Source organism: Mauremys reevesii, linkage group 2 (genome assembly GCF_016161935.1).
Source record: "Mauremys reevesii isolate NIE-2019 linkage group 2, ASM1616193v1, whole genome shotgun sequence".
Classification (NCBI taxonomy): Eukaryota; Metazoa; Chordata; order Testudines; family Geoemydidae; genus Mauremys; species Mauremys reevesii.
Window position 1 is genome coordinate 206,783,921 of NC_052624.1, and position 25,009 is coordinate 206,808,929.

Below are 25,009 nucleotides of genomic sequence, written 5' to 3' on the forward strand. Positions count from 1 at the left end.
CTATAAAGAATAAAACATTTATGGAGATATTTAGATCCAGTGTGTTTGGTTTGTTAACTTTTCCCTTCTATTTCTCAGTCTCTGAATTCAGGCATATAGCTCCTGACCACCTATATTACACTTTTTCATTCTTTCAAATAATAATTAGCTTTAAAGTATGAAACTCTCAGGCAAAAGTGACATGTGGACTTTATGCAACCCTCCATATTCTGTCTTCATGACAGAATTTTAAATCAGGACCCTTCATTTGCAGTTGTAGCTCTGCATTCCGTTACCCAAAGCCCCAAGGAGCAGAGGACTGGACAGGGCACTTTTTGAAGCCCCATCAGTACAATAGTCAGATGCCACTGTTAAGCAACACTATATGCTCTCATATGTATCCCTCACAGAGACTAATGATGCACTTTTGTACTCCCAACCTCCGAAATGTTATAGCATCAGACTGTTAGCACTTCTCCCAATTAACTCCATAATCAAAAAATCAAGTAGCCTCTGAGGACACAGAAGCAGTTATGTGGATAAGCTTTACCTCCAAGCCTTTCATCATTCCTCACATTAATCAGTAGGGAAGCTATGATTTCTGTTAGTAAGAAATTTGACTATCAAGTGCCATAGCACACAAACCTATGTATAGATACTTGCATTAGCTTGTAAAAAACTATTTTGTTTGCTAATAAATGTATTTTATAGGCCTGTTACACCATCTCAAGGTGTTCAAATGTTGATCCTCATAAGGTGAGCAGTATGCCCTGTGCACTGTCTGTCTGCAGTTTTAAAGGCTAGTCACAGCAGTCTTGATTTTTTTTCCCCTAGCAATACACAGAGCAGAAGAGAGTCCACTACCACTTCTGCCCCCGCCCCCCCATGAGTTACATGGAGGACAGGTTTGTCAGTGGAAACAAAGAGGATCCAACTCAAGTGCCACCCTCTTCCACACACAGCTGCTGCGGTTTAACTCCTCCCTTCGTTCTCATTTAAGTCTAGCAGCACTAGGAGCTTTCTGGACATGCAGGCAGGGCCCAGTCTCTGCCCCAAGGAGGTTGCAGTCTAAGGCCGCGCAGAGGTTGGAGGAAGTGGGAGAGTGGTTAGGGACTGCCAGTTATAGGTTGATCAACGATCCTGGCTCAGGAAAGAGACGGAAAATACCAGCCTCCCTCACAGTTGGCTCCGAGCTGTGGCGGGATTCAGCGGGACCGGATTCAAGCTACGCGACAAGAGGCGGGCATCACCCGCGTGCTGACACAGAAATCATTTGCGGCCTGTAGACTTTGCACCCCGCCCCCACGGGGGTGAGGGGCTCAAAGCCTACCCCAGGGGCCCGAGCCTGAGTCTCCCAGTAACAACCAAAGCGGGGGCGGGGGCGTCTCCTCATGGACCTCGGGGCGCGGAGACCCGCCGCGGGGCAGCGGCCGTTTGTGACCGAGGGCAGCGTTCAGGGGCGAAGGGGTCGCGCTCCAGGGTCATCTTCCTCCCCTCCCCCACCAGCCACTGAGCCTGGGAACCAGAGGCGGCGGCAACCGGGACTGAGGCACTGGGGGAAGCGGCTCGATCACGAGGGAAGGGCCCGCGGCCGCTCAGCCTCTGGCCGGGGGGAGGGGGGCCCGCGGTCACTTACCTCAGCGAGTCTCCTCCGGTGCGCGCTCGCAGCGCGAGCCGCTCTCCTGGCCGTTGTGGGGAGCGGGGTCACGCGGCGCGAGCTGGGGGAGGGGCAGGCGCTCGCGTAAGCCGGGTGAGTGGCGCGAGGTCACTGTCGCTCGTGCACCTTTCCCATGTCACCCAGAAGCCTGCAGCCTCTCTAGAGAGCAGAAGCAAGTGGATGGAATCTCTTCACATCCGGGCACAGAGACAACCCTGCCTCTGCCCCGCCCCGATTTATGACGGTTACCAGGCTGCGACGCTTGTTGTTGTTTCTCTCTGATCCCGAATCCGGAAACCGCTTCCCGGCACAACGTAACTTCCGTCGGTGGCTGTTAGACGTGAGCCCTACTATTGCTCACGAGGCGGCTCGGCAGCTGGCAGGAGGGAGAGAGGCCTGGGTGTAGTCAGAGCGGCCCCTGGCGGCCGGAACGGGGCCGACCCAGTCCCCTGCCTGGTTTGGGGCTGTCTGAGAGAGGGTTTTGTCTTATAGAGGCACCGATTACCCCCACCCTCTGTCCCAATTTTTCACACTTGCTGTCTGGTCACCCGAGTGCCAGTTGCCCTTCTCATAACAGAAAAGGACAAAGCCAAGGATGTTAAAAGGCAGCAATACTAATTCACGTCTCAACTCCTTTTTCCGTTTACACTGGTAGAAGTCCCCCCACACACACACACACACGATGCGTGGCCGTGCCTTCCAGACAGTGGCACCCACTTGTAGCTCTGGGACTTCAGTCCTGTCCTCTTCACACTTCTTTTGAAAGAGTCTTTCCATCCCATCCTAGGTCCCCCACACTCTTTCTTGCTGTCCTCTTTAGGGTTGCCAATTTTGGTTGGATGTATTCCTGGAGATTTCATCACATGACATAATCTTTAATTAAAGATTAATCTTTAATTCCTGGAAACTCTGGGCCAATCTGGGAGGGTTGGCAATTCTAGTCCTCTTCCTCCTGTGCTTTCTCTGCTGTGCATTCTCCAGTTCTTATCACATAGGCAGCCTGCCTCAAAAATGCCATCTGCAGTCTATCACTGCCAGCCCCACGTTCATCTTCCCCCTAATATTTTACCATGTGCACTCTGTCTCCCCTCTGCTTGTCTGCCATTCTCCTTAGTGTGTTATTTTCTTCCACCTGTATCCAGTGGCGAGCTGGAGCCGGTTCCCACCGGTTCGCGGGAACCAGTTGTTAAATTTAGAAGCCCTTTTAGAACCGGTTGTCCCAGTTCTAAAAGGGCTTTTAAATTTAACAAAATCTCTGGCAGCTCCCTGCCCTGCTCCTGGCCCCAGCTCACCTAGCTCCGCCTCCTCCCCTGACGCTCCCCCCGGCTTCTCCTCCCACTCCCCTGCTTCCTGCAGGTGAGCTGGGGTGGGGGCGGGGTGTGAGGAGGACTCCAGGCGCCGCATGGCCCGGCCCGGCTCCAGCTGCTGCCTGGCCCCGGCCCCAACTCTGGCTGCACGGCGCGGCTCCGGCCCAGGCCCAGCCCCGGCGGGGGTAAGAGGCCAGGGCCAGGGCCGGGACCAGGGCCAGGGGGGGTTGGATAAGGTGGGGACAGGGAGCGGGTGGGAGGGGTTGGATCGGGCAGAGGTTCTGGGGGGGGCAGACAGGGGATGGGGAAGGGGGGGGGTTGGGTAGGCGCCGCATGGGAATTCCGGAGGTCTGTTGGGGTGGTGGTGGATGGAGTCGGGGCAGTCAGGGAACGGGGCGAGTTTGGCAGGGGGTGGGGTCTTGGGGGGGAGTTAGGGTTGGGGGTCTCGGGAAGGAGTGGTCAGGGGACAAGGAGCGGGGCAGGGGGGGTTATGGGTTGTGGTTTCTGAGGGGGGCAGGACATGGGTGGGGGATGTACTCACTGGGCGGTTCCCTACCAGGTCTTTGGTGGCGGGTCCTTCAGCCGCCGGAGCCATGCCGCCGAAGACCCAGTAGGGAACCGGTTCCTAAGATTTTGGCAGCTCATCACTGCTGTATCTCCTTTTCTTCCATCTCTATAAGACCCAACAATAAGGCAACAGTAATATTTTGTTTAAATTTATTTCTAGTAATAAAGTACTTTCCAAACAGAAGAGAGGGCACAAGTCTTGCCCCAAGGAATTAATAATTTAAAGACAGTTGAAAAAGGTGGGTAGGGAGGAAAAGGGACAATATGCACACAATTAGATGATATTTATTTCAATTATATGTACTACATATGACATAAATTATTCCCAAATTACTATTCTAGTTTGTCATTGCCATTCAGCAAATTTTCTATCAGCAAAGTAATAAGAAGAAAACGAATCAAAGGATACATTTTTTTTAATATACATACAGCACGTGATTAACATCTGGAGCTCATAAATGTGATATCACTAAGGTCAAGCGTTTACTAGGATAAAATAAAGATTATCTGTATAAATATATAATGAGAACATCTACAACCTACATTAGAAGGAAATGAAAAAGTGAGAAGAGAGATAAACCCTCATGTTCCAGGATTTGTGCCAATCTATATCTTCTCTTAAGGGCAGGCTATGATAGAAGTTGTTCATTTATGACTTTATGCCATCTTCTGTTGAAGTATCTTGTTTTGGACGCTGCAATGGAAACTAAACTAGTGATTTCATGTATCTTTCCCAAACTTTCAGCACTTACTCTCTGTGTATAGAATGGAATTTCTGAGCAAAATCTGTCAGTTTATTAGTAATATTTTTTAAAGTGGGCATTTTGAGAATGTTTTAATTAACTTGTTTAATCCCCTCTAATAAATGGCTTTCTATAATATTTCAACCTCAGGATATTCTATAGTTTATCTGTATTCCTCAGCCCTCGCATTTGTACAGTATACTGTTTGGGAAGAAAATTGCTGAATAGAGTTAGCAGTATAGTGATGTTTTACTCTGCTTCTAAATCCTAATTTGTCATTTAGTGAAATTGAAATGAAGAATTTACCTTATTTTGTAAGATCCTCTTTCCATGCACGCTTCAGTGAAGCACAATTTGTCCTGGACTGATGGAAATTTTCAGCAGCGGCAGTTTTGTAAAATAGCTGATAGCAGGAAATGTTATTTATAACTCCCTATAGAGGTTCTCCTTTAACTCACCGTAATCCAGTATGACTTTACAACTAATGTACCAACATGTGCTCTGCTTCTGTGTTACAATAACCTACAAGATAGCTTCCAAAAGCAGGATACCGTAATCATTTGGGAGCTTGTAAACCTCCTGGAAAATGTTAGAAGCATCTCTGCATACTTCATGTTAAGAATGTAAATTCACAGATACATTTTCCCTTCTTTTTATTGTTAACATGAAGTATGCAGAGACGGTAACATCATCTGGGTGAATGTAAGATAACAAACTTTTTTACCATATGATGGGAAGCCCTAAAGAATGTACCATTGCTGTTATATATTAAATCCAAAAGTTTGAATAAAACTGTCAAGGCTGAATCCCGACTCTGGCACTTCAGGTGCAGAGGTGGAGGCCCTCAAGGATTTTAAAAATTAATACTTGCCACTCCTGGCTTGTATTACACTCCCAAGGTTACAACTTTTCTCTGACCTTGGCTTGGTAAATGCTGCCACCACCCAAATGCAAAAAACTTGAACACAGGAAGGAGCACTTGGGAATTCCTCTCTGTGGGGTACCCTCAAGCCCTTTCAGACACACCCCTCCGGGGAAGAGCTGAGAAAGAAAACAAAGGAAATTAGCTGTTGCCACCAGTAAATTGAACAACATATACACAAACCTTTTAGGACACCAAAAATCCAATCCTGTTCTTAAAAAAGGTACATTTTATTAAAAACAAAAAGAAAGAAAATACATCTGGCACTTAGGCTTTTGCTAGATTTTAAAAGAGCAATTCCAAAAATCAAGCACCCAAAATAGCTTGATGAAGGAGAAAGAGAATAGATTCCTGGCAAACCTGTACCTCCAAAATGTCTCACCACTATTTCAATCTAAATTTAGCGAAAAATCAAATAAGACCCTGCTTTGATGAGTGGAGGGCAGATACCAGAGGTCAGTGTCTTGATTAGCTTGTTAAATTGTTACCCAGGTCAGTGGCGTTTTTTAATTGACTATGTGGAAGGCTACAGAGTGGTTAAGTGTTGATATTAGGCTTCTATTCATAACCACATCATCCATCAGTGCTACTATAGCCATTCTCATGCCATGTTGCTTTGGGAAAGGTTCAGAATAGCGATACAGATCAGGTTGTTAAAGCTGGTTGTCACTAGTCTGCTCCAGTCAATTTCATTATCCTTATGAAAAAGAAATGACTGCACAAAAGTTCAGTATTTTTAAAGGTACGGAAGGGTCTTCGGGAAATGTGTCAATGTAGATATATTTAGGTTAAGGTTTAATTCCTGCACAGGCTTACACACATGCTTAGCTTTAAACATGTGAGTTGTCACATTGATTTCAAACAACTAAAGGATCAGAGCCTAAGTGATATGAGGCAAAGAAAGGAAGGATAATAAATCTACCATTGATTATGTGATTTACAGTTGCACTATAAGAAATTTCCTTAGCAAGTGTCTTTTAAAGAGGTTTAACACAGAACTATGAACAACACAATTATGTAAATATAACATGAAGAGCGTTGATTCCATAATTTATTTATTGGTTAAGTGACATGTCGGAGCCTGCTTGTAGGTGCACAAACCTTTTGTTCTGAAAATGGATATGAGCGCACATAAGGCTTCTAAAATCATTCATGTATTAACATGTGCAGTTTCATTTGGCTTTTACATTTCATTTTTCTTGTGTTGGCTCTACAAGGGCAGAGTTAAGGTTATATCTGTTATTTGGTTGAGATTCAATGCCTTGTTTAAAAAGTTCAACCTTAAAAAGACACACCAATTTTTTTTAATTGACTAATTTCAATTTTCTGTCAGAGCATCCTTTTTATAGCATGTCCTGAAATTTATTTTATATATTTGCTTACTCAATGAGATGTAGAAGGCTCTTTGGAGCAAGCTAACAACAATGCCACCAAACATGCTGAGGTGTATCGTTTGCCTTGTGCTCTCTTTTCCGATGCCTGTTCAGGCAGGTGGTGAAGCCAGCTTTACAGCCCTTGTGCCAGAAGAACTGCGCAAGAGGACCATTGTAGCTCCAAGTATTTGTCAGAGCATCGACAAAACAAGAAAATATACAAAGTGCTGTCACGTGCAAAAAGCAAGAAAACTTAAAAAAATAGATTTCTCTCCCCCACCATTTCTTTCAGTTACTTGTTTTAAGTATTACTTGGGACAATAGCAGAGACAACTTGTTCAGATGAAAATGTGGTTTTAAGGTTGATAGAGTCATAATCTCCTGACTTTCTAATGTATTATTTTTTAAAACTCATATGTTCTTGTAGGGTAATATAAACTTAAATTATAGAATTATGCAATTTGTTATTTGCCACCTTTATATGGAATAGGTATTACATATATAACACTACACAGGATGACATAAATTAGGAAGTACAAAGTATGTTGGTTTAAAATTACACAGTTTATTACAGTACTATATTTCAACAGAACCTTTGGTAATATATAAATACTACAAATTAGCTAACAATGTTAAAAATAAACATGTAAGACAAATATGGTATTGGCATTATAAATAAATAATAATTAATTGATAATAAAAAAACAGCCCTAAATCTGAATATTTTCTTCACAAGGTAAAACAGTAAATGAAATGATCAGTCTAATACTGCTGCAGTCCATGCTTAAACCTAAAGATTACTTTGATGAATCAGTCCTGTTTTATGTTCCTTGTATTTTCATATTTCAATATTTTTCTCATCAATGCCCTTAGAAATGGATCAACTTGTAACATGCTTTAAAATATAATACATGTAATTTTGAGAGTTAGTTACTAAAACTGTTATATTACAAGTCATCTAAATTGAGTCTCCTAAAAATGAACTGTCTTAAATTAAACCCCTGAGGAATCATAACCTGTTTGCTTAATGGTTTTAGTTAAGTGCAATTTCATATATTTAGAGTATTGTTTTATTTAAGGTCATTCTTGATAAGGCATATTAAAAAACTACAAAAGTGACAACATAATATTTATTTCTTGCTACAAAATTTTAGGCAAAAACTATTTTTTGCACATAGCAATGGATTTCATCCAACTGCTGGCTTATTTGCTGTATACGCAGTAATTAAAATTTGTGCATTAGGCTGAGCTGCTCTTGTCAGATCATGCCACTGTGCTGAAACAATGGGCTGGACAAGATGCCTCAGAAGAGCTACATGCTGCAGATTTTGTTTCCGTGCTCAAACACAGCCTGCACAAACTGCTTGAAGACTCTGTCCATGTAAGTACACTTCCTTGGCCACATTCCTTCTAGAAAACCAATGTGGCCTCCACAAGAAGTAAGAACCAAAGCAACATTTGGATTTTGTTTGGCAGTTTCTATGGGTATAGCTGAAAAGAAAAGAAAAGTATAATAAGTCCCCCATCTCATTATTTATCTCTAACAAATACCATGCATCCTAATCATACAACAGAAATACAGAAAAGGGCATTGCAGGATTGGGATCTTAAGATGTCAAAAGATATCCCACTTTGAATCATTAACTCACCTCATTTGTGCAAATTTCTAGATGATGCACTGATTGATCCTCTTCTCACTCACACTGATGTAAATTAAGTGTAACTCCACTGAAGCCAATACAGATTTACAATGGTGTAAAAACAGTGTAAGTGAGAGGAGAATCAGGTCCATAGTTTAACATATGTGGTTCAATATTTGGCAACAGATAAATGATAGATTGGCAATGAATAATCCTGTTCTTGTTAGATTAGGTATGAACCCTGCAGTCATTTTAACATTTTGTATTTAATATATTTCTGTAAATAGTCTTGTAAGAATTTGTTTACTTTAGGAATCTGAGTTCAATGCTTATCACAGTGAAAGGCCAGCAGCTATAAAGAGCGAGATGTTCAATGTGCTTATACAACTATGTCAATGCTCAGCATCAGTACAGGGTTATTAGTATCATCATTATTATGTATTATATGTATTACAGTAGCACCTAAAGGCCTCAACCAAGATTTGGGCCCCAGCCAAGATTTGGAATCCATTGTACTTTGATCTCAATGGGAGTTAGGTGCCTAAATACCTTTGAGGATCTGAGCCCTAGCAAGAGACAGTGCCTGCACAAAAGAGCTTACAATGTAGACAGGCAAAGAGTGGGAAGGGAAAGACGCACACAAGAGTGACTTCCCCAAGGTCACACACCAGGTTAGTGGCCCTCTCTAGGTTAGAGACTGCTAGTAAATGAGTTACTCAGAATTAGATCAGCTGTCTAAAATTAGACTCTAAACTGTGCAATGATTTGGGCATATGCATACATAGAGATTACAATTAATAATTTTGTCTTTTGATTTCAGTGAATTCAGATGGCCAAAAGTATTCAGAGGTGAATGGCTAGTACATTGATCCACTGGGTAACCTACAGAAGAACCCTTGGTAAAAGAAAAATAAAGGCAAATTAAATTCATGTTAACAATATAGAAAGCACATGTATTCACAAAATGACAGATCAATGCAACTGTCTAACTATTCTCATATGGAATAACTATCTGACATGACATGATGTTACTGCAGCTTAATGGAATTGTTCATGCTCAGGGTGTAGTGCATGGATAGGCAACCTATGGCACGTGTGCCGAAGGCGGCACACGAGCTGATTTTCAGTGGCACTCACACTGCCCAGGTCCTGGCCACTGCTCTGGGTGGGGGGCTCTGCATTTTAATTTAATTTTAAATGAAGCTTCTTAAACATTTTGAAACCTTATTTACTTTACATACAACAATAGTTTAGTTATATATTATAGACTTATAGAAAGAGACCTTCTAAAAAGGTTAAAATGTATTACTGGCACGCAAAACCATAGATTAGAGTGAATAAATAAAGACTCGGCACACCACTTCTGAAAGGTTGCCGACCCCTGGTGTACTGATTAGTTATTTAAAGGAGCTGCCATTGAAAAATGAGTAACTGAGGTTTAATGTGTGTTAAATGTATTTATTTTTTACATAGCAAAAGGCCCTGATTTACAAGGCTTCTGCCCTTAGTGTATAACTGCAGTTTTCAAATATGCTTTTTTTCAGGAATGGAAAAAATAAAACTACAAAAAATTGTGATTAGGTTCTACAAAAAAATTACATTATATTTTAACAGAAATAAACAAACAGCTCTTCTGCCAGACAAAGCATATCTCCTCACCTATCCCTGTCTCGGATGTAAATTAAGCATTGTAAAACAATGGAAGCCCTATTTGCATGTAGCGCTAACAGGAAAAACCGGTTGATTGGGGGATGTGAAACCAACTGGGTGCGGAGCACGTTGGAGAACAAGCAACAGGGAGAAGAGTCTTATCTGGGGATGCACTTCAAAAGGGGCATGTCAAAGATTTACTGGACTATATGAGGAAGGAAAAAGGCCCCCTTTCCGATCCTTCACTGAGGGAGCAAAAAAGACATCGCTTTTCACATTCATGAAAACTGAATCCTGGCCATGTGGACTAGTGATGCTGGGAGGTTGCTTTAGGTGAGAAATTGCTTTAGACAAGGATTTAGCCTGTTAGAGTTAACTTTGGACTCTAAGAATCATGTTATCCCTTTTGTTTTACATGTAACTTCTTGTCCTTGCTCACTATGTCTTACATCTTAATCTTTGTAAATAGATTCCAGTGCTGTGTTTTTGTAAGGGACCTTATCCTGAGTTGTGTCAGTCAGCCAGAGACAATGTATTTCTGGGAGTGTCCAGTGACAGGGGACGGATACTACAGAGTGGGACGCTGGCAGAGGGAGGGACTTGAGAAATGGTGTACCTCTGTCACTAGCCTGCACAAGAGAGTGTTAGGTCTGTGGAGACCTGGAAGTCAGTGCTTGTCTGTTGCCAGAGGCTGTTGGTTTCAGGGGGCTGAGCTATAACAGGCATCAGGCAAGACAGTTTCACACTAAGGACAGTTGTGGTGAGGTGCCTCACAACCCTGAGTACCACTGGGGAGCATGACAGTGCTACCTTTGTTCGAAAGCTATTCTATTCTTTATGTCTTCCATCCCTGACAAATTAAAAAAACAAAACAAACCACACACCTCAAAGCATAGAGCAGCATGAATTTTGCTAATTGTCTACTCTCATGTTTTCCATCCCCTTCTTTTGACTCATTTCTCTACTGTCTATCCATGAATCCCTTACTCCCATTTTCTGACTCTTCCCCCCTCCCTAATCTTTTTATCCTCTCTTTTTTTCTTTGGTCTCTCCTGACTGGTTCATTCCATTGAATTGTCTGCAAAAAGGGATGCAGAGTGAAACTTAACAATGATGTCGTGTTGTAAGTTTAAACCCAAAAAAAACAGAGTGAAGAGAGAAAGATAGTTTAGTAAAATTTACACTGTGGTCTGAAAAGGGCACAGATATTAATGGAGTGGAATGGTAAGGACATGCTGACAGGGCACTAAACTGCAAGCTCAGAGTCTCCGATGTGGGATAGCACTCTCTCTACCCGCACCTGGCAGACCATTAGAATGAAGAAATTTAAGTCACACTGTATAATATGGCACTGAAAGGCAGTGATCAAAGAAAATGATAATTCACCTAGAGAGTCAAATATGACACTATGATGACCAGCACTACTAGTGTCTGTTTTGTTTTGTTTTGGGACAGATGAAGGTTTTTTGGGCAATTCAAAATAAAAGCTGAAATTGGCTATATCATGCCTTTCCTCATACAATGAATTGTCTGGATTACGAGGGGTGAGAAAAATGGCTTGGGGTTAAAAATACTTGATGCAAATGACACTTGCTTTTATTAGTTATATACTCTGAGAACAGTCAAGATTTGTATATTTTATTGTATTTTCATACAGCTGCATCAGCCATGCCTGTACTAGGTACTTTAAACTGAAACTGCCATCACTGAGGCATGCCTGGAAATAAGAGATACAGCTTCGTCATGTTGGATCAAGATCCTTGTGCACATTATTCTGATTATGGATCAAGTCCATGATGTCTCCCATTATGTTTATAAGTGCAAAAGATATCAAAAGCTGCATTTACAGATGATGTAAGAGCAAATGGCTGTGCAATTAAAGGAAACAGATGCAGTGTCTGCACTTCTTATGGTCAATCAGCTTTGAACAATTGAAAATGGGGATAAAACCTTCTAAACTGTAATTAGAATGTTAAGTGACACAGACTCACATCTGGTGGATTTGCACCTCATCTAGCAGACAGGTGTAGCCAGATTCATACAGGGAGTTGTCTGGATACGAGAATAATCCTGAAGTAGCTCTTCTAAGGCCTGGTCTACACTAGGACTTTAATTCGAATTTAGCAGCGTTAATTCGAACTAACCGCTCAACCGTCCACACCAGGAAGCCATTTAATTCGAACTAGAGGGCTCTTTAGTTCGAATTTGGTACTCCACCCCGACAGGTGGAGTAACGCTAAATTCGACATGGCTAGCTCAAATTAGGCTAGGTGTGGATGCAAATCGAACTTAGTAGCTCCGGGAGCTATCCCACAGTGCACCACTCTGTTGACGCTCTGGACAGCAGTCTGAGCTTGGATTCTCTGACCAGCCACACAGGAAATGACCTGGGAAAATTTGAATTCATTTTCCTGTCTGGGCACTTTGAATCTGACGTCCTGGCTGGACATCGGGGCGAGCTCCGCAGCACCTGCAGCGATGCAGAGCTCTCCAGCAGAGGAGTTCATGTTATCTGTGAATAGAAAGAGGGACCCAACATAGACTGACTGGGAACTCTTCGATCTGATCGGTGTGTAGGGCGAGGAGTCTGTGCTTTCGGAGCTGCGTTCCAAAACAGGGAATGCGAAGACCTACGAGAAGGTCTCCAAAGCCATGAGAGACAGAGGATACAGGCGGGATGCAACGCAGCGCCGCGTGAAAATCAAGGACCCCAGACAAGGCTACCAAAAAATCAAAGCGGCAAACGGACGCTACGGAGCCTGCCACCACTGCCCCACCAGTGACCGTGGACTCTGACGATGGGACAGTGTCGACGGCCAGTTCCTCGGTGATGTTCGCGGACGGGGAAGATGAGGAAGGGTTTGTGGAGGACGAGGCAGGCGAGAGCGCTTACAACGCTGGTTTCCCCGACAGCCAGGATCTATTCATCACCGTCACGGAGATCCCCCAACAACCCTCCCCGGCCATTAACCCGGACCCTGAATCAGGGGAAGGAGCAGTCGGTAAGTGCTTTAACCATGTTAACTTTTATTCTTAATATAACAGGAATCTTAACTGTGTGAAAAGGAGGTCTCTCTAGATATGGGGATAGAACAGAAATCATCCTTGGAGATCTCCACGAAGCTCTCCTTGCGTTAATCGAAAAGCATCAGCAGGAGGTTCCTGGGGAGAGCTGCCTTATTGGGTGCTCCGTGGTAGCACAGTTTTCCGTGCAAGGCTTTCATGAGGAACTCAGGGAGCACTGCCTCCCCGAGCACGGCTGCATCGGGCCCTGGTTCGTGCTAGCTTTCACGCAGCATGCGCTCTCTATCTCCTTCAGTGACCCTCCTCAGGGTGATCTCGCTCGGAGACTCCTGCATCTAATTAGGGTAATTACTGTAATTTTACGCCTGGTCCAAAGTATTTTTAAAAAATCTACGGACAGACAACATAGCACAGACTCATCACGCAGCTGCGTGACGAGCGTAACGGAAAGCCAAAGAATATAATGGACGCTCATGGAGGGAGGGGGGAATGAGGACGCAAGGTATCCCACAGTTCCTGCTGTCTCCGAAAAGTATTTGCATTCTTGGATGAGCTCCAAATGCTTCTAGGGTCAAACACAGTGTCTGCGGTGGGTCAGGGCATAGTTTGGCAATTTGCGCACACACCCCACCCACCACCAGAAGTGAAAACAATTCTCTGTTGACTCTTTTACATGTCACCCTATCTTTACTGAATGCTGCAGATAGACGCGATGGTGCAGCACTCAACACCAACATCCTTGCTCCCCCCACGCTATGGATGGCTGATGGTACAAAAAGATGGAAATCCGTCCTCATCATCAGCCTATTGGCATATGGGGCAGTGCAAAAGGGCTGGTAACCATGCCGACTAGCATCAGTAAGGTCGATCAAGGGCGCCTGTCCCTAATTTTTGATGGCAGATGGTACAATATGGCTGGTAACCGTCCTCATCATTGCAACAGGGGGCTGAGCTCCATCAGCCCCCACCCTTCATTGTAAATAAAAGATTCAATTGCCCCTGGACTAGCAGAGGGATGATGGGCTCCTTCATCCACACTCCTTAATGTCCTGCCTGGACTATCATTGCAGCTGGAGGCTTCTTTCCACTCATTTCTCACAAACAAGTCACTGTGTCTTATTCCTGCATTCTTTATTACTTCATCACACAAGTGGGGGGACAATGGTATGGTAGCCCAGGAAGGCTGGGGTAAGAACGGAATGAACAGGTGGTGTTGTTGCAGGAGCACCCCCTGTGAATAGCATACAGCTCATAATTTATGCAGGATCGGACACAGAGCAGCTGTGCTCTCTGGTTCTATGATACAGTGGTTCTCTAGTACACTTGCCCATAATCTAGGCAGGACTGATTCTATTTTTAGATACCAAACAGGAGGGATTGACTCAGGGAGTCATTCCCAATTTTTGCGCCCCTGGCTGCTCGGCCAGGGGCACTTATGACAGCAGCAAATGGTGCAGTGCAAAAGGACAGGTAACCATGCCCATCTTATTACCATCTTATTACCAATTTATGGTATGGTAGATGGTACAATATGGCTGGTAACCATCTCTGCTGTCATGCAAAAGCAAAAGCATGCTGCTGTGTAGCGCTGCTGGCCCGCCTCTGTCAGCGGCATCTAGTACACATACGGTGACATACACAAAAGGCAAAACAGTGTCCATGGTTGCCACGCTATGGCGTATGCCAGGGCAATTCTGGGAAAACGGGCTTGAAATGATTGTCTGCCGTTGCTTTCCCGGAGGAAGGAATGACTGGTGACATTTATCCAGAATCCACCGCGAAAATGATTTGTGCCCCAGCAGGCACAGGGGTCTCAACCCAGAATTCACAGAGACAGCCTAGACTCAGTTAATTGTTCGCAAAAATGTATCTTTGCAAGGAATTCACTCCCTGTTTCCCATCTCACAGCTTCCACTGTCTCCAGACCTGCCACAGCATCCCCCTCGCAGAGGCTGGCAAAGATTAGGCGGCGAAAGAAAAAGACAAGGGACAAGATGTTCGAGGAACGTATGGGCTGCTACCTAGCAGAGGCGGACCAGCAGAGCCAGTGGAGGGAGACCGTCTCTCTGTGCCAGCGCTCACACAGCGAACGGGAGGAGAGGTGACGTGAGGAAGACAAGCAGGCGACTGAAACGCTGCTTGGACTAGTGAGGGAGCAAACGGACATGCTCAGGCGCCTTGTGGATGTTCTGCAGGACCGCAGGAGGACAGAGACACCCTGCAGTGTATCTGCAACCGCACTCCCCTGCCACAAAGTCCCATACCCCCCTCACCGAAAATAATCAGGAGGAGGGGCGGCCAGGGATGTGAATACTGTCACTGCACCACAGCACAGTGCTCAAGTACCCAAAAGCTCTCATACCCTACATTTGCCGAAGTCCTTCACTTCCAGACTCACAGTAGTCCCAATCCCAGTCCCATCCCCTAACTGTCTACTTAATTAATAAAAATGCTTTGCTGTTAATTACTGTTTCCGTTATGTTTTTTCAAAGAAGACTGTGTTTGAATGGGGGGCGTGGGGAAGGAGGTGGTTAATTGCATAGGACAGTCACCTTTCCCAGGGTACAGACACGGGGGCAGGATCAGCAGCGGGTCACACACACGGTGCAGTCAGTAGGCACCCTGGTCGGTTTTTGGAGGTGGTTTCCAGGATCTGTGTGGGCGGGGGAGATGTGACTTTGCAGCGGGGGAGGGCGGTTACAGATCTTATACAGCAGTCCTTGTCCTGGATCGCTGAGTCACGCAGCTGAGGAATCTGTATCCGTCCTCCTCCACCACAAGGTCACATATCCGCCCGCACACAGAATTCCATAAAGAGGGATGGCAGGCTCCGTTGAAGGAAGCATTCCGGCACTGCGGACCGCTCTAGGAGCAGGAGCCTGTCATTCCTTGAGTTTAGAGGCGGTCTTTACATCACCGCACACCCTACCCAGCACAGCCTGCGTCCCAGTTTCAACACTTTCACGAAAAGTCATGAATAAAGAAACCTTTGTTAAGTAATAATGGGACATGTATTTTATTTTTACACATGTGCTGGAAGTGGGGGTAACGGGGTGAACGGGGTATGTAACCGAAGAGGAGAGTCAACAGTAACTGGGTAAAGAAACAGGGGCAGGTTCAGCTTCTCTGTAAAGAAACTGAACAGTCACAGGTCACGCTGCTCGCTGCTCGCTGGTATTTGAAGAGTTCCTTGTCGCTGTCCCAGGCGCCTGTATAGGGCTTCATGAGCAAGTGCATTAGCGGGCAGGCTGGGTCCCCGAGGATGACTATAGGCATCTGCACATCCACAACAGTTATTTCGTGGTCTGGGAAGAAACTACCTTCCTGCAGGCATCTGAGCAGCCCACAGTTCCTGAAAACACACGCATCATGAACCTTGCCCGGCCACCCGACGTTGATGTTTGTAAAACGTCCCCTATGGTCCCCCAGTGCTTGCAGCACCATTGAAAAGTAGCCCAATTTCTCAGCAGCTGACTGTGGAAGAGGTGGACGATAAAGTGCGAGGAGGAGAAAACGGCGATGATCGCAGCGGGCTCCATGCTTGCAGTGCTGTGGCGTCCGCGCTGTCACTGACCAGAAAAGTGCACGAACAGATTGCCCGCAGGCGCTTTCAAGGAGGGAGGGAGGGAGGTTGTGATTGACGGTTCAATGACGACACTTACCCAAAACCACCCTCGACACATTTCTCCCCCCAGCAGGCATTGGGGGCTCTACCCAGCATTCCAATGGGCAGCGGGCACTGCGGGAACTGTGGGATAGCTTCCCACAGTGCACCGCTTCCAAAGTCGACGCTGGCCCCGTGAATGTGGACTCAGAAATTCGAATTAGTGTATTTAGTATGGATACACAAATTCGACTTCATAAGGTCGAATCCACAAATTCGAACTAAGTTGATTCGAAATAGTCTTGTAGTGTAGACAAGGCCTTAGAGAACCCTCTCTGCTAGGCTGATGTTGTGTTTCCGAGTGGCAGCATTCTAAGTTTGATCCTGTCTGGAACTGTGGAGTTCTAATTTTCTGCTACTAATGGGGAGCTGAAGCATGCATGAAAGGTTGAGAGGAAACCACGGATTTGCTGTAAGAAGTGTGAGGAGGCATGCAAAAATAGAAGTGTGAGGAGGCATGCAATTCCTGAAATCAGTGAAAGCCTAGAGTCCTCCTGATCAGAGTTGTTCCCAGCTCAGCACAGGTCCCCACAGTCTAGTAGGGGATTAAGCCTCAGAGAGGGAAAAGGGGTAAATAGGTTTTTTATCTCTGCCTTGAAAAACTTCTGCTATCCAATACATCATCACTTTCTAGTAGTCAAGTAAATGACAGCTAAGATACTAAATTCATCAAAATGAGTGTCTGAACAGATTCCTCGCCAGTGGTTTTTATCCCCTCCAATAGTATTTCTCTATTTTCTATGCTGTATGAAACATTACCGACCTTTGACAATAGGAGGAGCAAGGACCAAACAAATGCCTGAACATCCAAGAACTTTACTTAATGGAGAAATGCAGGTTAGAATCAGATTTTAAGGGGAAACACAATCACTACAAAAAATTGTAATGTTCTACAGTATCTTTCGGTTCTATACCCCCACACCAGGATATGTTTAAGTCTCTATTATTGTTTGTTTAGCACCAACAATGGCTGCAAGACTGCATGATGTATAAAAAAAAACAATCCTTGTGCTGCCCACAGTTCAGTGTGCATTGTGTCCCGCTTCGTGCCAGATTCATAGAGGATATGAACGTGCTACAACTGGCAGTTTTAGCTTACGCTGTAGAAGCTTGTGTTTTAATTCTGGGGATCCTGGGTTCAGTTCCAAGATGACTCTTGAGTCTGAGACCTCGTCTTTAACTGAAGTGGGAGGAGGAAGGAGGTGGTATAGCCCTCACTAGAGGCCCTTGGAAGCATTATGCTTGCAGGAACCAGGAGGAGGAATGAATGGATCATACTACACCAGGGGCACGGGGAAAAAATGATCTCAGTGGTGGTTCCCCCAATACCCATATAACAAATGTAGCCTGTGCTTCAAACCACACAGCCCCACAATCAATAGGCAGTACATGGGTTTCAGGTCTATGGTCACACCCAGATACTCCCAATCAAGAGTGGTGTGTGTTGCTTGCCAAAAGTGGTAGCTGCCAGGTCTCCACTTCTTTACACTACCAGTGCAAGAATTCTAAGAGGGTCAAAAGAGGTCTCTCCTTCCTGAGTATACCTGTACTGAAGCAGCCATAGCTGATTTGCAACAACTTGTTGTGTGATCCTATTTAACATTAAATTTGTGTAACTTTTAACATATTCATGACACACATATAATCTCCCTTCAGTTTCTTTAAACTTCGGTTCAGTACTCTAATCTATTTACATGATCTCCATGGTGTCCTAGATTTTCTTATGAAGATCCAGGTCAATTTACAATGGCAATAGCAAGTTTCCCTGCATCAAATCAACATTTTGTACTTCCAGATGTCAGCAGTCCACTGCAGAAGATTATGTCATTAATTAGCTCTTAGCCCTGGCTAGTTTCTCTTTTACAACTTTACTTTTATTCACTGTCACTCTGCGGAAAATATAGCCATCATGCAGACCACAGGACCAAAGAAATCTTTAACCATGTTGTTAACTGACTTAAGAGGGTCAACAGTAAAAGCCTGATTGCTCTATCCAGTGATCAGGATGAACTATTTAAAAAAATCTATTGTGTTTTTACAGCTTAACTGTTATTGGCTGACATTGCTGCCTGTTGGGCAGCTTCATCCTCCAGTCAGATTTCTATGAATATTGATATGGGACTTCCTGTATAAGATCACATCATCTGTGTCCCTTCTGCTGTTCTGGACCAACAACAAAGCCATGTCAGCACTTTGGCCCAGGTACCAAATGAGATTGAAGGATTCTGAACTTCCTTCTTATCTTTAATCATCAGAGGGAACCAAATGATTTTTGCATTAGGTATTGGACTTTTATGTCACAGAGGTCATTGCCAGGGATGGCTATAGAGGAGTTCAAGTACCCTGAAACAGGAGCAAATCACAGTATGACGTGTTTTATAGGAGCTGGCTTACAAGAATGCTGGTCAAAAAAAGAACTAAGGATTTTTCACCTTGTATTAGTTAGGCCTCTCCAATAACGTCAAAGTTTATCAGAGTGGAAAATGAGAACTAAAAATATCAGTATTGATGTACAGTAGTACTTAAATATATCTCACTCAAATATAGCCTGTTCTTAGATCTATGCAGTTTTCCATCTTACTGATTGCATACACACATACATACAGGTATAAAGAAAAACATAAAAAAGCCTCAACTTACCATGACCTGGTGAAAAAACATCATCCAGAGAGTTTAGACATAACACTGGAATTCCTATTGACTTCAGCTTGCGACATGGACTAGCATCTACATAGTAATCATCAATTGTACGGTAGCCAAACATGACGGAGGTGAATTGCTTATCAAACTCCCTAATGGTTTTAGCCTGAAGTACAGAATTCAAATCAGGAACAACATCAGTATTTGGAAACCAAAACATGAAATCAAAAGAGAAAACATCTATCCATATACCTTCATGACAAGATTCATATCAAATAATTTCTCTAACGTTTGTCGATGTCTGGAAAAAAAATGAGGGGAGGGAGAGGAAAAAATGATTTTACAGATGTAGAAGTTGTCTGCCTTACAAATACATACTCAAATAAATATTAACATAGAGAAAGAACACATTTGTTTTATTTCTCAGACTTATAAATCCATCTGTCCAGTACACTAAGCAATGTGCACTTACTTACAAATACAACCAGAAACTAGGGCTGTCAATTAATCGCAGTTAACTCACGCAATTAACTCAAAAAAAGTAATCGTAATTAGAAAAAATTAATTGCGATTAATCACAGTTCTAATCGCATTGTTAAATAATAGACTACCAATTGAAATGTATTAAATATTTTGAATGTTTTTCTACATTTTCAAATATTTGATTTCAACACAGCATACAAAGTGTATAGTGCTCACTTTATATTATTTTTATTACAAATATTTGCACTGTAAAAATTATAAACAAAAGAAATAATATTTTTCAATTCATCTCATACAAGTACAGTAGTGCAATCTCTTTATCAGGAAAGTGCAACTTACAAATGTAGATTTTTTGTTACATAAAAACAAAATGTAAAACTTCAGAGCCTACTCAAGTCCACGCAGTCCGACTTCTTGTTCAGCCAATCACTAAGAAAAACAAGTTTTTTTACATTTATGGGAGATAATGCTGCCCGCTTCTTATTTACAATGTCACCTGAAAATGAGAACAGGTTTTTGCATGGCACCTCAGCATTGCTATGTATTTACATGCCAGGTATATTAAACATTCGTATGCCCCTTCATGCTTTGGCCACCATTCCAGAGGACACACTTCCATGCCGATGATGCTTGCTAAAAATATAATGCATTAACTGAATTTGTGACTGAACTCCTTGGGGGAGAATTGTTTGTCTCCTGTTCTCTTTTACCTGCATTCTGCCATATCTTTCGTGTGATGGCAATCTCAGATGATGACCCAGTACATGTTGTTCATTTTAAGAACACTTTCACTGCAGTTTTGACAGAACACAAAAAAGGTACCAATGTGAGATTTCTAAAAGTAGCTACAGCACTCAACCCAACGTTTAAGAATCTGAAGTGCCTTCCAAAATCTGAAAGGGAAGAGGTATAGAGCATGCTTTCAGAAGTCTTAAAAGAGCAACAGTTCAATGTGGAAACTACAGAACTCGAATAACCAAAAAAGAAAATCAACCTTCTTGGTGGCATCTGACTCAGATGATGAAAATGAACATGCATCAGTCTGCACTGCTTTGGATCATTATCGAGCAGAACCCGTCATCAGCATGGAAGCATATCCTCTGGAATGGTAGGAGAAGCATGAAGGGACAAATGAATCCTTATTCATCTGACGAAGTGGATATTCACCCATGAAAGCTCATACTCCAATACGTCTGTAAGTCTATAAGGTGCCACAGGACTCTTTACTGCTTTTTTTCATGAATCTTTAGCACATCTGGCACTTAAATATCTTGTGACACCGGCTACAACAGTGCCATGTAAACACCAGTTCTCACTTTCAGGTGACACTGTAAACAAGAAGCGGGCAGCATTATCTCCTACAGATGTAAACAAAATTGTTTGAGCGATTGGCTGAACAAGAAGTAGGACTGAGTTAACTTGAAGGCTCTAAAGTTTTACATTGTTTTATTTTTGAGTGCAGTTATTTTTTGTACATAACTCTACATTTGTAAGTTCAATTTTCATAATAAAGGGATTCCACTATAGTACTTGCATTAGGTGAATTGAAAAATACTATTTCTTTTGTTTCTTTTTTACAGTGCAAATATTTGTAATAAAAATAAATATAAAGTGAGCACTGTATACTTTGTATTCTGTGTTCTAACTGAAATCAATATATTTGAAAATGTAGAAAACATCCAAAAATATTTAAATAAATGGTATTCTGTTATTGTTTAACAGAGCGATTAATCATGCGATTAATCACAATTATTTTTTTAATCGTACAATTAATCTTGATTAATTTTTTTAATCACTTGACAGCCCTACCAGAAACATGGATGAAATCTGCATTAGTCATTAGAAAGCTGACAAGGATAAAAAGGAGAACTTTGATTTTAGGAACAAAAATATCAATTCTTTAAGACTACATGTGAGCTACTCTTTCCCCTCCTTTTTGTTTTCAGAGTTGATTTTTTTAACAAATTCATATCTATGTAGCCATCAAACTAAATTTGTTAATGTTGGTTAATTTATAAAGAAAATCAAATTGGTGCCATCCATCCAAATCATGAGTAACCTTACAATAATCATTGTGTGCATAATCATCAGTCCCGTAGAAAGGGCCAGCACAAAGCTTATACACCATTTTAAGTCCCACTTCAGATTTATTTTGAAGACTGCAATGGTACATAAGCTGGATCTCTGTACAAGTGTGAATTCCATCCATGAAGAAAATCTTTCAAACAATGAGACATTTCAATTTCAGAATTTCCTGAGATTACACACACAAAGGAAAGCATTATGCAAAATGCAGTAATAGCATTCCTTTCCCAGGAGGCCATATATCTGGCTTACATTCCATACTAACATCTTCAACCTTTCTAAATATTTCAGAAGGTGACTCACCTACTAATAGAGGACTGTAAACAAGTAGTCAAGTAGTAGTTAAAGAGAAGCCAATTTAGTGGTTTCTCCAATGATTCTGCAGACTCAAAAACATTCCAACCAGCCGAGAAAATTGCAGCTGCCATCAAAGGGGTTTCTCGGCCAGTTTGGCCCAGGTAATTTAAAAGAAGCATGCTACAAAGAATAATAATAATAATAATAATAATAATAAATCAAATGGTCAGATCACTCATTTAAATATAATCACATGTATAACAATCTGCCAACTTTAAGCCTATTCTATTGTAAATGGGTTCTTGCACTACCCTCATCACCATGGTATCAGCCTTCCAATAGTGCCTTAAGTGATGTTACTAACATCAGTCACATGTTTCATTTTCTCTCTCATCCTGTCCCCAGGAGGACGAGGGTATGCAGTGTTGTGTTGTGTTGTGTTTTGTTTTGGGTGGGGGCATATTTTTAATATGTACAAACTGCTAATTGTTTACATTAGAAAAGGCAAGGTCAATTAAGTGTGCCTTGCTCTTGGAACAGAAAGTTTTGCTCTTGGATCAGAAAGTGGTAGGTCTTACAATATTTCATTTTTCTTAAAACTCTTGAAAACTGCAATCTACCCGGTGAGACATGTGTGGGCTGGCGACAGTATTTTAGCCTCCACCATTGCATCACACTTGGGAGCATGTATGGTGGGCACAGTTCTTGAATATAAAGGAGATGAAGAGTTATTTAAAATTAGGAAAAAATATAGCCCAGAACCCCGGCCTAATTAAAGTCTTGCCTTCCTGACTACTGCTACTTAAAGTCTCCATTGCTGCTGTATGTCTGAGATGAAGGAGCGCTCACAGATATCTGACACTCCAGATGTAAAAAGATTAAAAATAAATCAGGAGGATGGGTAGGATAGTACAGGAGAAAAACAGAAGATGGCCTGAAAGCTAGAAGGTCAAAAGTTTCACATTCCTTTGCTGTCTAAGGGCAGATTGTGGCCCATCCTGCCTGCTTTCAAAGGGGACTATTGGAGTATAAGGCATCCCTTTCCTTCCCTGCACAAGCTAGTGATGGGTATCAGTGCAGAAGGGAGGACAGTCTCCAGAGGCTGGTACATCCCAACCCTATACATGTTGGCAGGAAGCAAACAGGAAAGAATGAGGAACAAGCAACATGCTGGCACAGCTGTACTGTCCGGCATACCAGGGGATGTAAGCTGTGACTGGGATAAAGCTGATACAGGGTTTGTATCCCCACATTCTTGAAGCAGTGGGAAACTGGGAGGCAACACAGGTACTTGCTGCCCCATACACAGAGCTTATGGAAAAACCCACAACTGATTTCTAAGCCAATAAAAATGTTGATGTGGTAGAACAAGCCACAAATGGAAGCTGGAGAATATATGTGGTGGGAAAGATATTGAGAAGCTTCATGCTAGAGAAGCACTGCCCCTTCCAAAACAACACAGACTGAAAGTCAAAGAGAAGTGTACTTTAATTTAAATGTACATCACAGGGAAGTAAAGTCAATGTTTTATTTCCTTCTTAATCAGACAAAATTAAGTTTCTTCTAGCCCTGCAATCTTCTTATGAAATGTTGTGGGTTGTGTTGCATTTTTAAAAATGTTTGTCAGGATTCTACTTGTATTTTGTTTTCGATTTAGAACGTTTTTAAAATTATTGAAGAAATAATTTAAAAAGTACTTTGAGATGAGTATTTTGAATAGCTGCTTCTTATAAGGTTCTGATACTGCAAAGACCTATGCATGTGCTTAGCTTTAAGCAGATAAGTAGTCCCATTCACTACGAAGATGCTTAAATTTAAGCATGTGAGTAATCCCAAAGTAGTCAATTTGGGACTATTCAATTGCTTAAAATTAAGCATGTGCAGAAGTCTTTGCAAGATCAGAGCCTAGAGAAGGTAACAAGACAAATAGAGCATGAATCTATTATATGATTCAAACATAAAAGACACAGTGAAAACCAGTTAAGATTACTAAGGAACCATGGCAAACTTAAAATCACAACAACCCCAGGGAATGCAGAGTAAATCCATATACATACATTCATCATCTTCTCATATATGCAAACCAACAGACAGTCACAAACACAGATTGGTGGTTCCCCTTCCAAATCGAGCCTATTCAACCACAATCAACCAGGTTACACCCACCCACCTCGATTCTGCCATTTGCGATAATCTATGGGGAAAAAATGTATGTTTCCTACATATGCAACAATACAAATCCAATACACATGCAAATGGCACATTCCCAAACAAACTTCAGTGGTACAATGAAATTACGCATAGCAAAATATTGATAGTTCACCATTCTAATTAGGGTGACCAGACAGCAAATGTGAAAAATCGGGACAGGGGGTTGGGGGTAATAGGAGCCTATATAAGAAAAAGACCCAAAAATCGGGACTGTCCCTATAAAATCGGGTCATCTGGTCACCCTAATTCTAATACTAAAAACAAACAACTGGTTAAGGTGTCTAAAGGGGAACAGCGCCAGATTAAAAATCCATAACTGGAAGGAAGTAAAGATTAGCAGGGCTGGCTCCAGACCCCAGCGTGCCAAGCACGCGCTTGGGGCAGCGTCCCAGCGGGAGGGCGGCAGGCGGCTCCAGTGGACCTCCCGCAGGCATGCCTGCAGAAGGTCTGCTGGGACCGCAGCTCCGGTAGACCTCCCGCAGACGTGCCTGCGGAGGGGCCACTGGTCCCGCGGCTCCGGTGGAGCAACCGCAGGCATGCCTGCGGGAGGTCCACCGGAGCCGCGGGGCCAGCGGACCCTCCACAGGCACGTCTGCAGGAGGTTCACCGGAGCCGCGGGACCGGCGACCGCTAGAGCGCCCCCCGCGGCGTGCTGCCCTGCTTGGGGCGGCGGAAATCCTAGAGCCGCCCCTGAAGATTAGTCCCACGGGCACGTTGAAGCAGGTAAATCCATTCCACAGAATTATTCATCATCCATCCAAATGAGC

The 25,009-nt window shown here is 43.1% G+C and overlaps 2 protein-coding genes and 1 long non-coding RNA gene across 13 annotated transcripts in view; 1 reads left to right on the forward strand and 2 right to left on the reverse strand.

Moving 5' to 3' along the window:
* Nucleotides 1-1,923, reverse strand: part of ESCO1 (establishment of sister chromatid cohesion N-acetyltransferase 1) — a 52,505-nt gene extending 50,582 nt beyond the window's left edge. For 2 of the 8 annotated variants that reach the window (XR_005593601.1, XR_005593602.1), the window contains exon 1: nt 1,616-1,921. The gene's annotated coding sequence lies outside the window, so the exon portion shown is untranslated. Of the gene's footprint in view, nt 1-1,159; nt 1,327-1,615 lie in introns of those variants that run through there. The other 6 variants (XR_005593600.1, XM_039522294.1, XM_039522292.1 and 3 more) reach the window with 6 other exon arrangements.
* Nucleotides 1,924-7,797: 5,874 nt separating this feature from the next.
* Nucleotides 7,798-12,002, forward strand: LOC120396987. The gene is made up of 4 exons (XR_005593603.1): nt 7,798-7,929; nt 9,009-9,087; nt 9,733-10,171; nt 11,496-12,002. It is a non-coding gene; the product is annotated as an uncharacterized LOC120396987 (long non-coding RNA).
* ABHD3 (abhydrolase domain containing 3, phospholipase) overlaps nt 7,829-25,009 on the reverse strand; it is a 47,944-nt gene continuing 30,763 nt past the window's right edge. For 3 of the 4 annotated variants that reach the window (XM_039522298.1, XM_039522299.1, XM_039522297.1), the window contains 4 exons: nt 22,038-22,211; nt 19,419-19,467; nt 19,167-19,332; nt 7,829-8,039 (listed from right to left, as the gene is read on the reverse strand). In XM_039522298.1, coding sequence (XP_039378232.1) covers nt 7,861-8,039; nt 19,167-19,332; nt 19,419-19,467; nt 22,038-22,211 — 568 coding nt within the window. In that variant the 3' untranslated portion in view covers nt 7,829-7,860. Of the gene's footprint in view, nt 8,040-16,417; nt 16,470-19,166; nt 19,333-19,418; nt 19,468-22,037; nt 22,212-25,009 lie in introns of those variants that run through there. The other variant, XM_039522301.1, reaches the window with a different exon arrangement.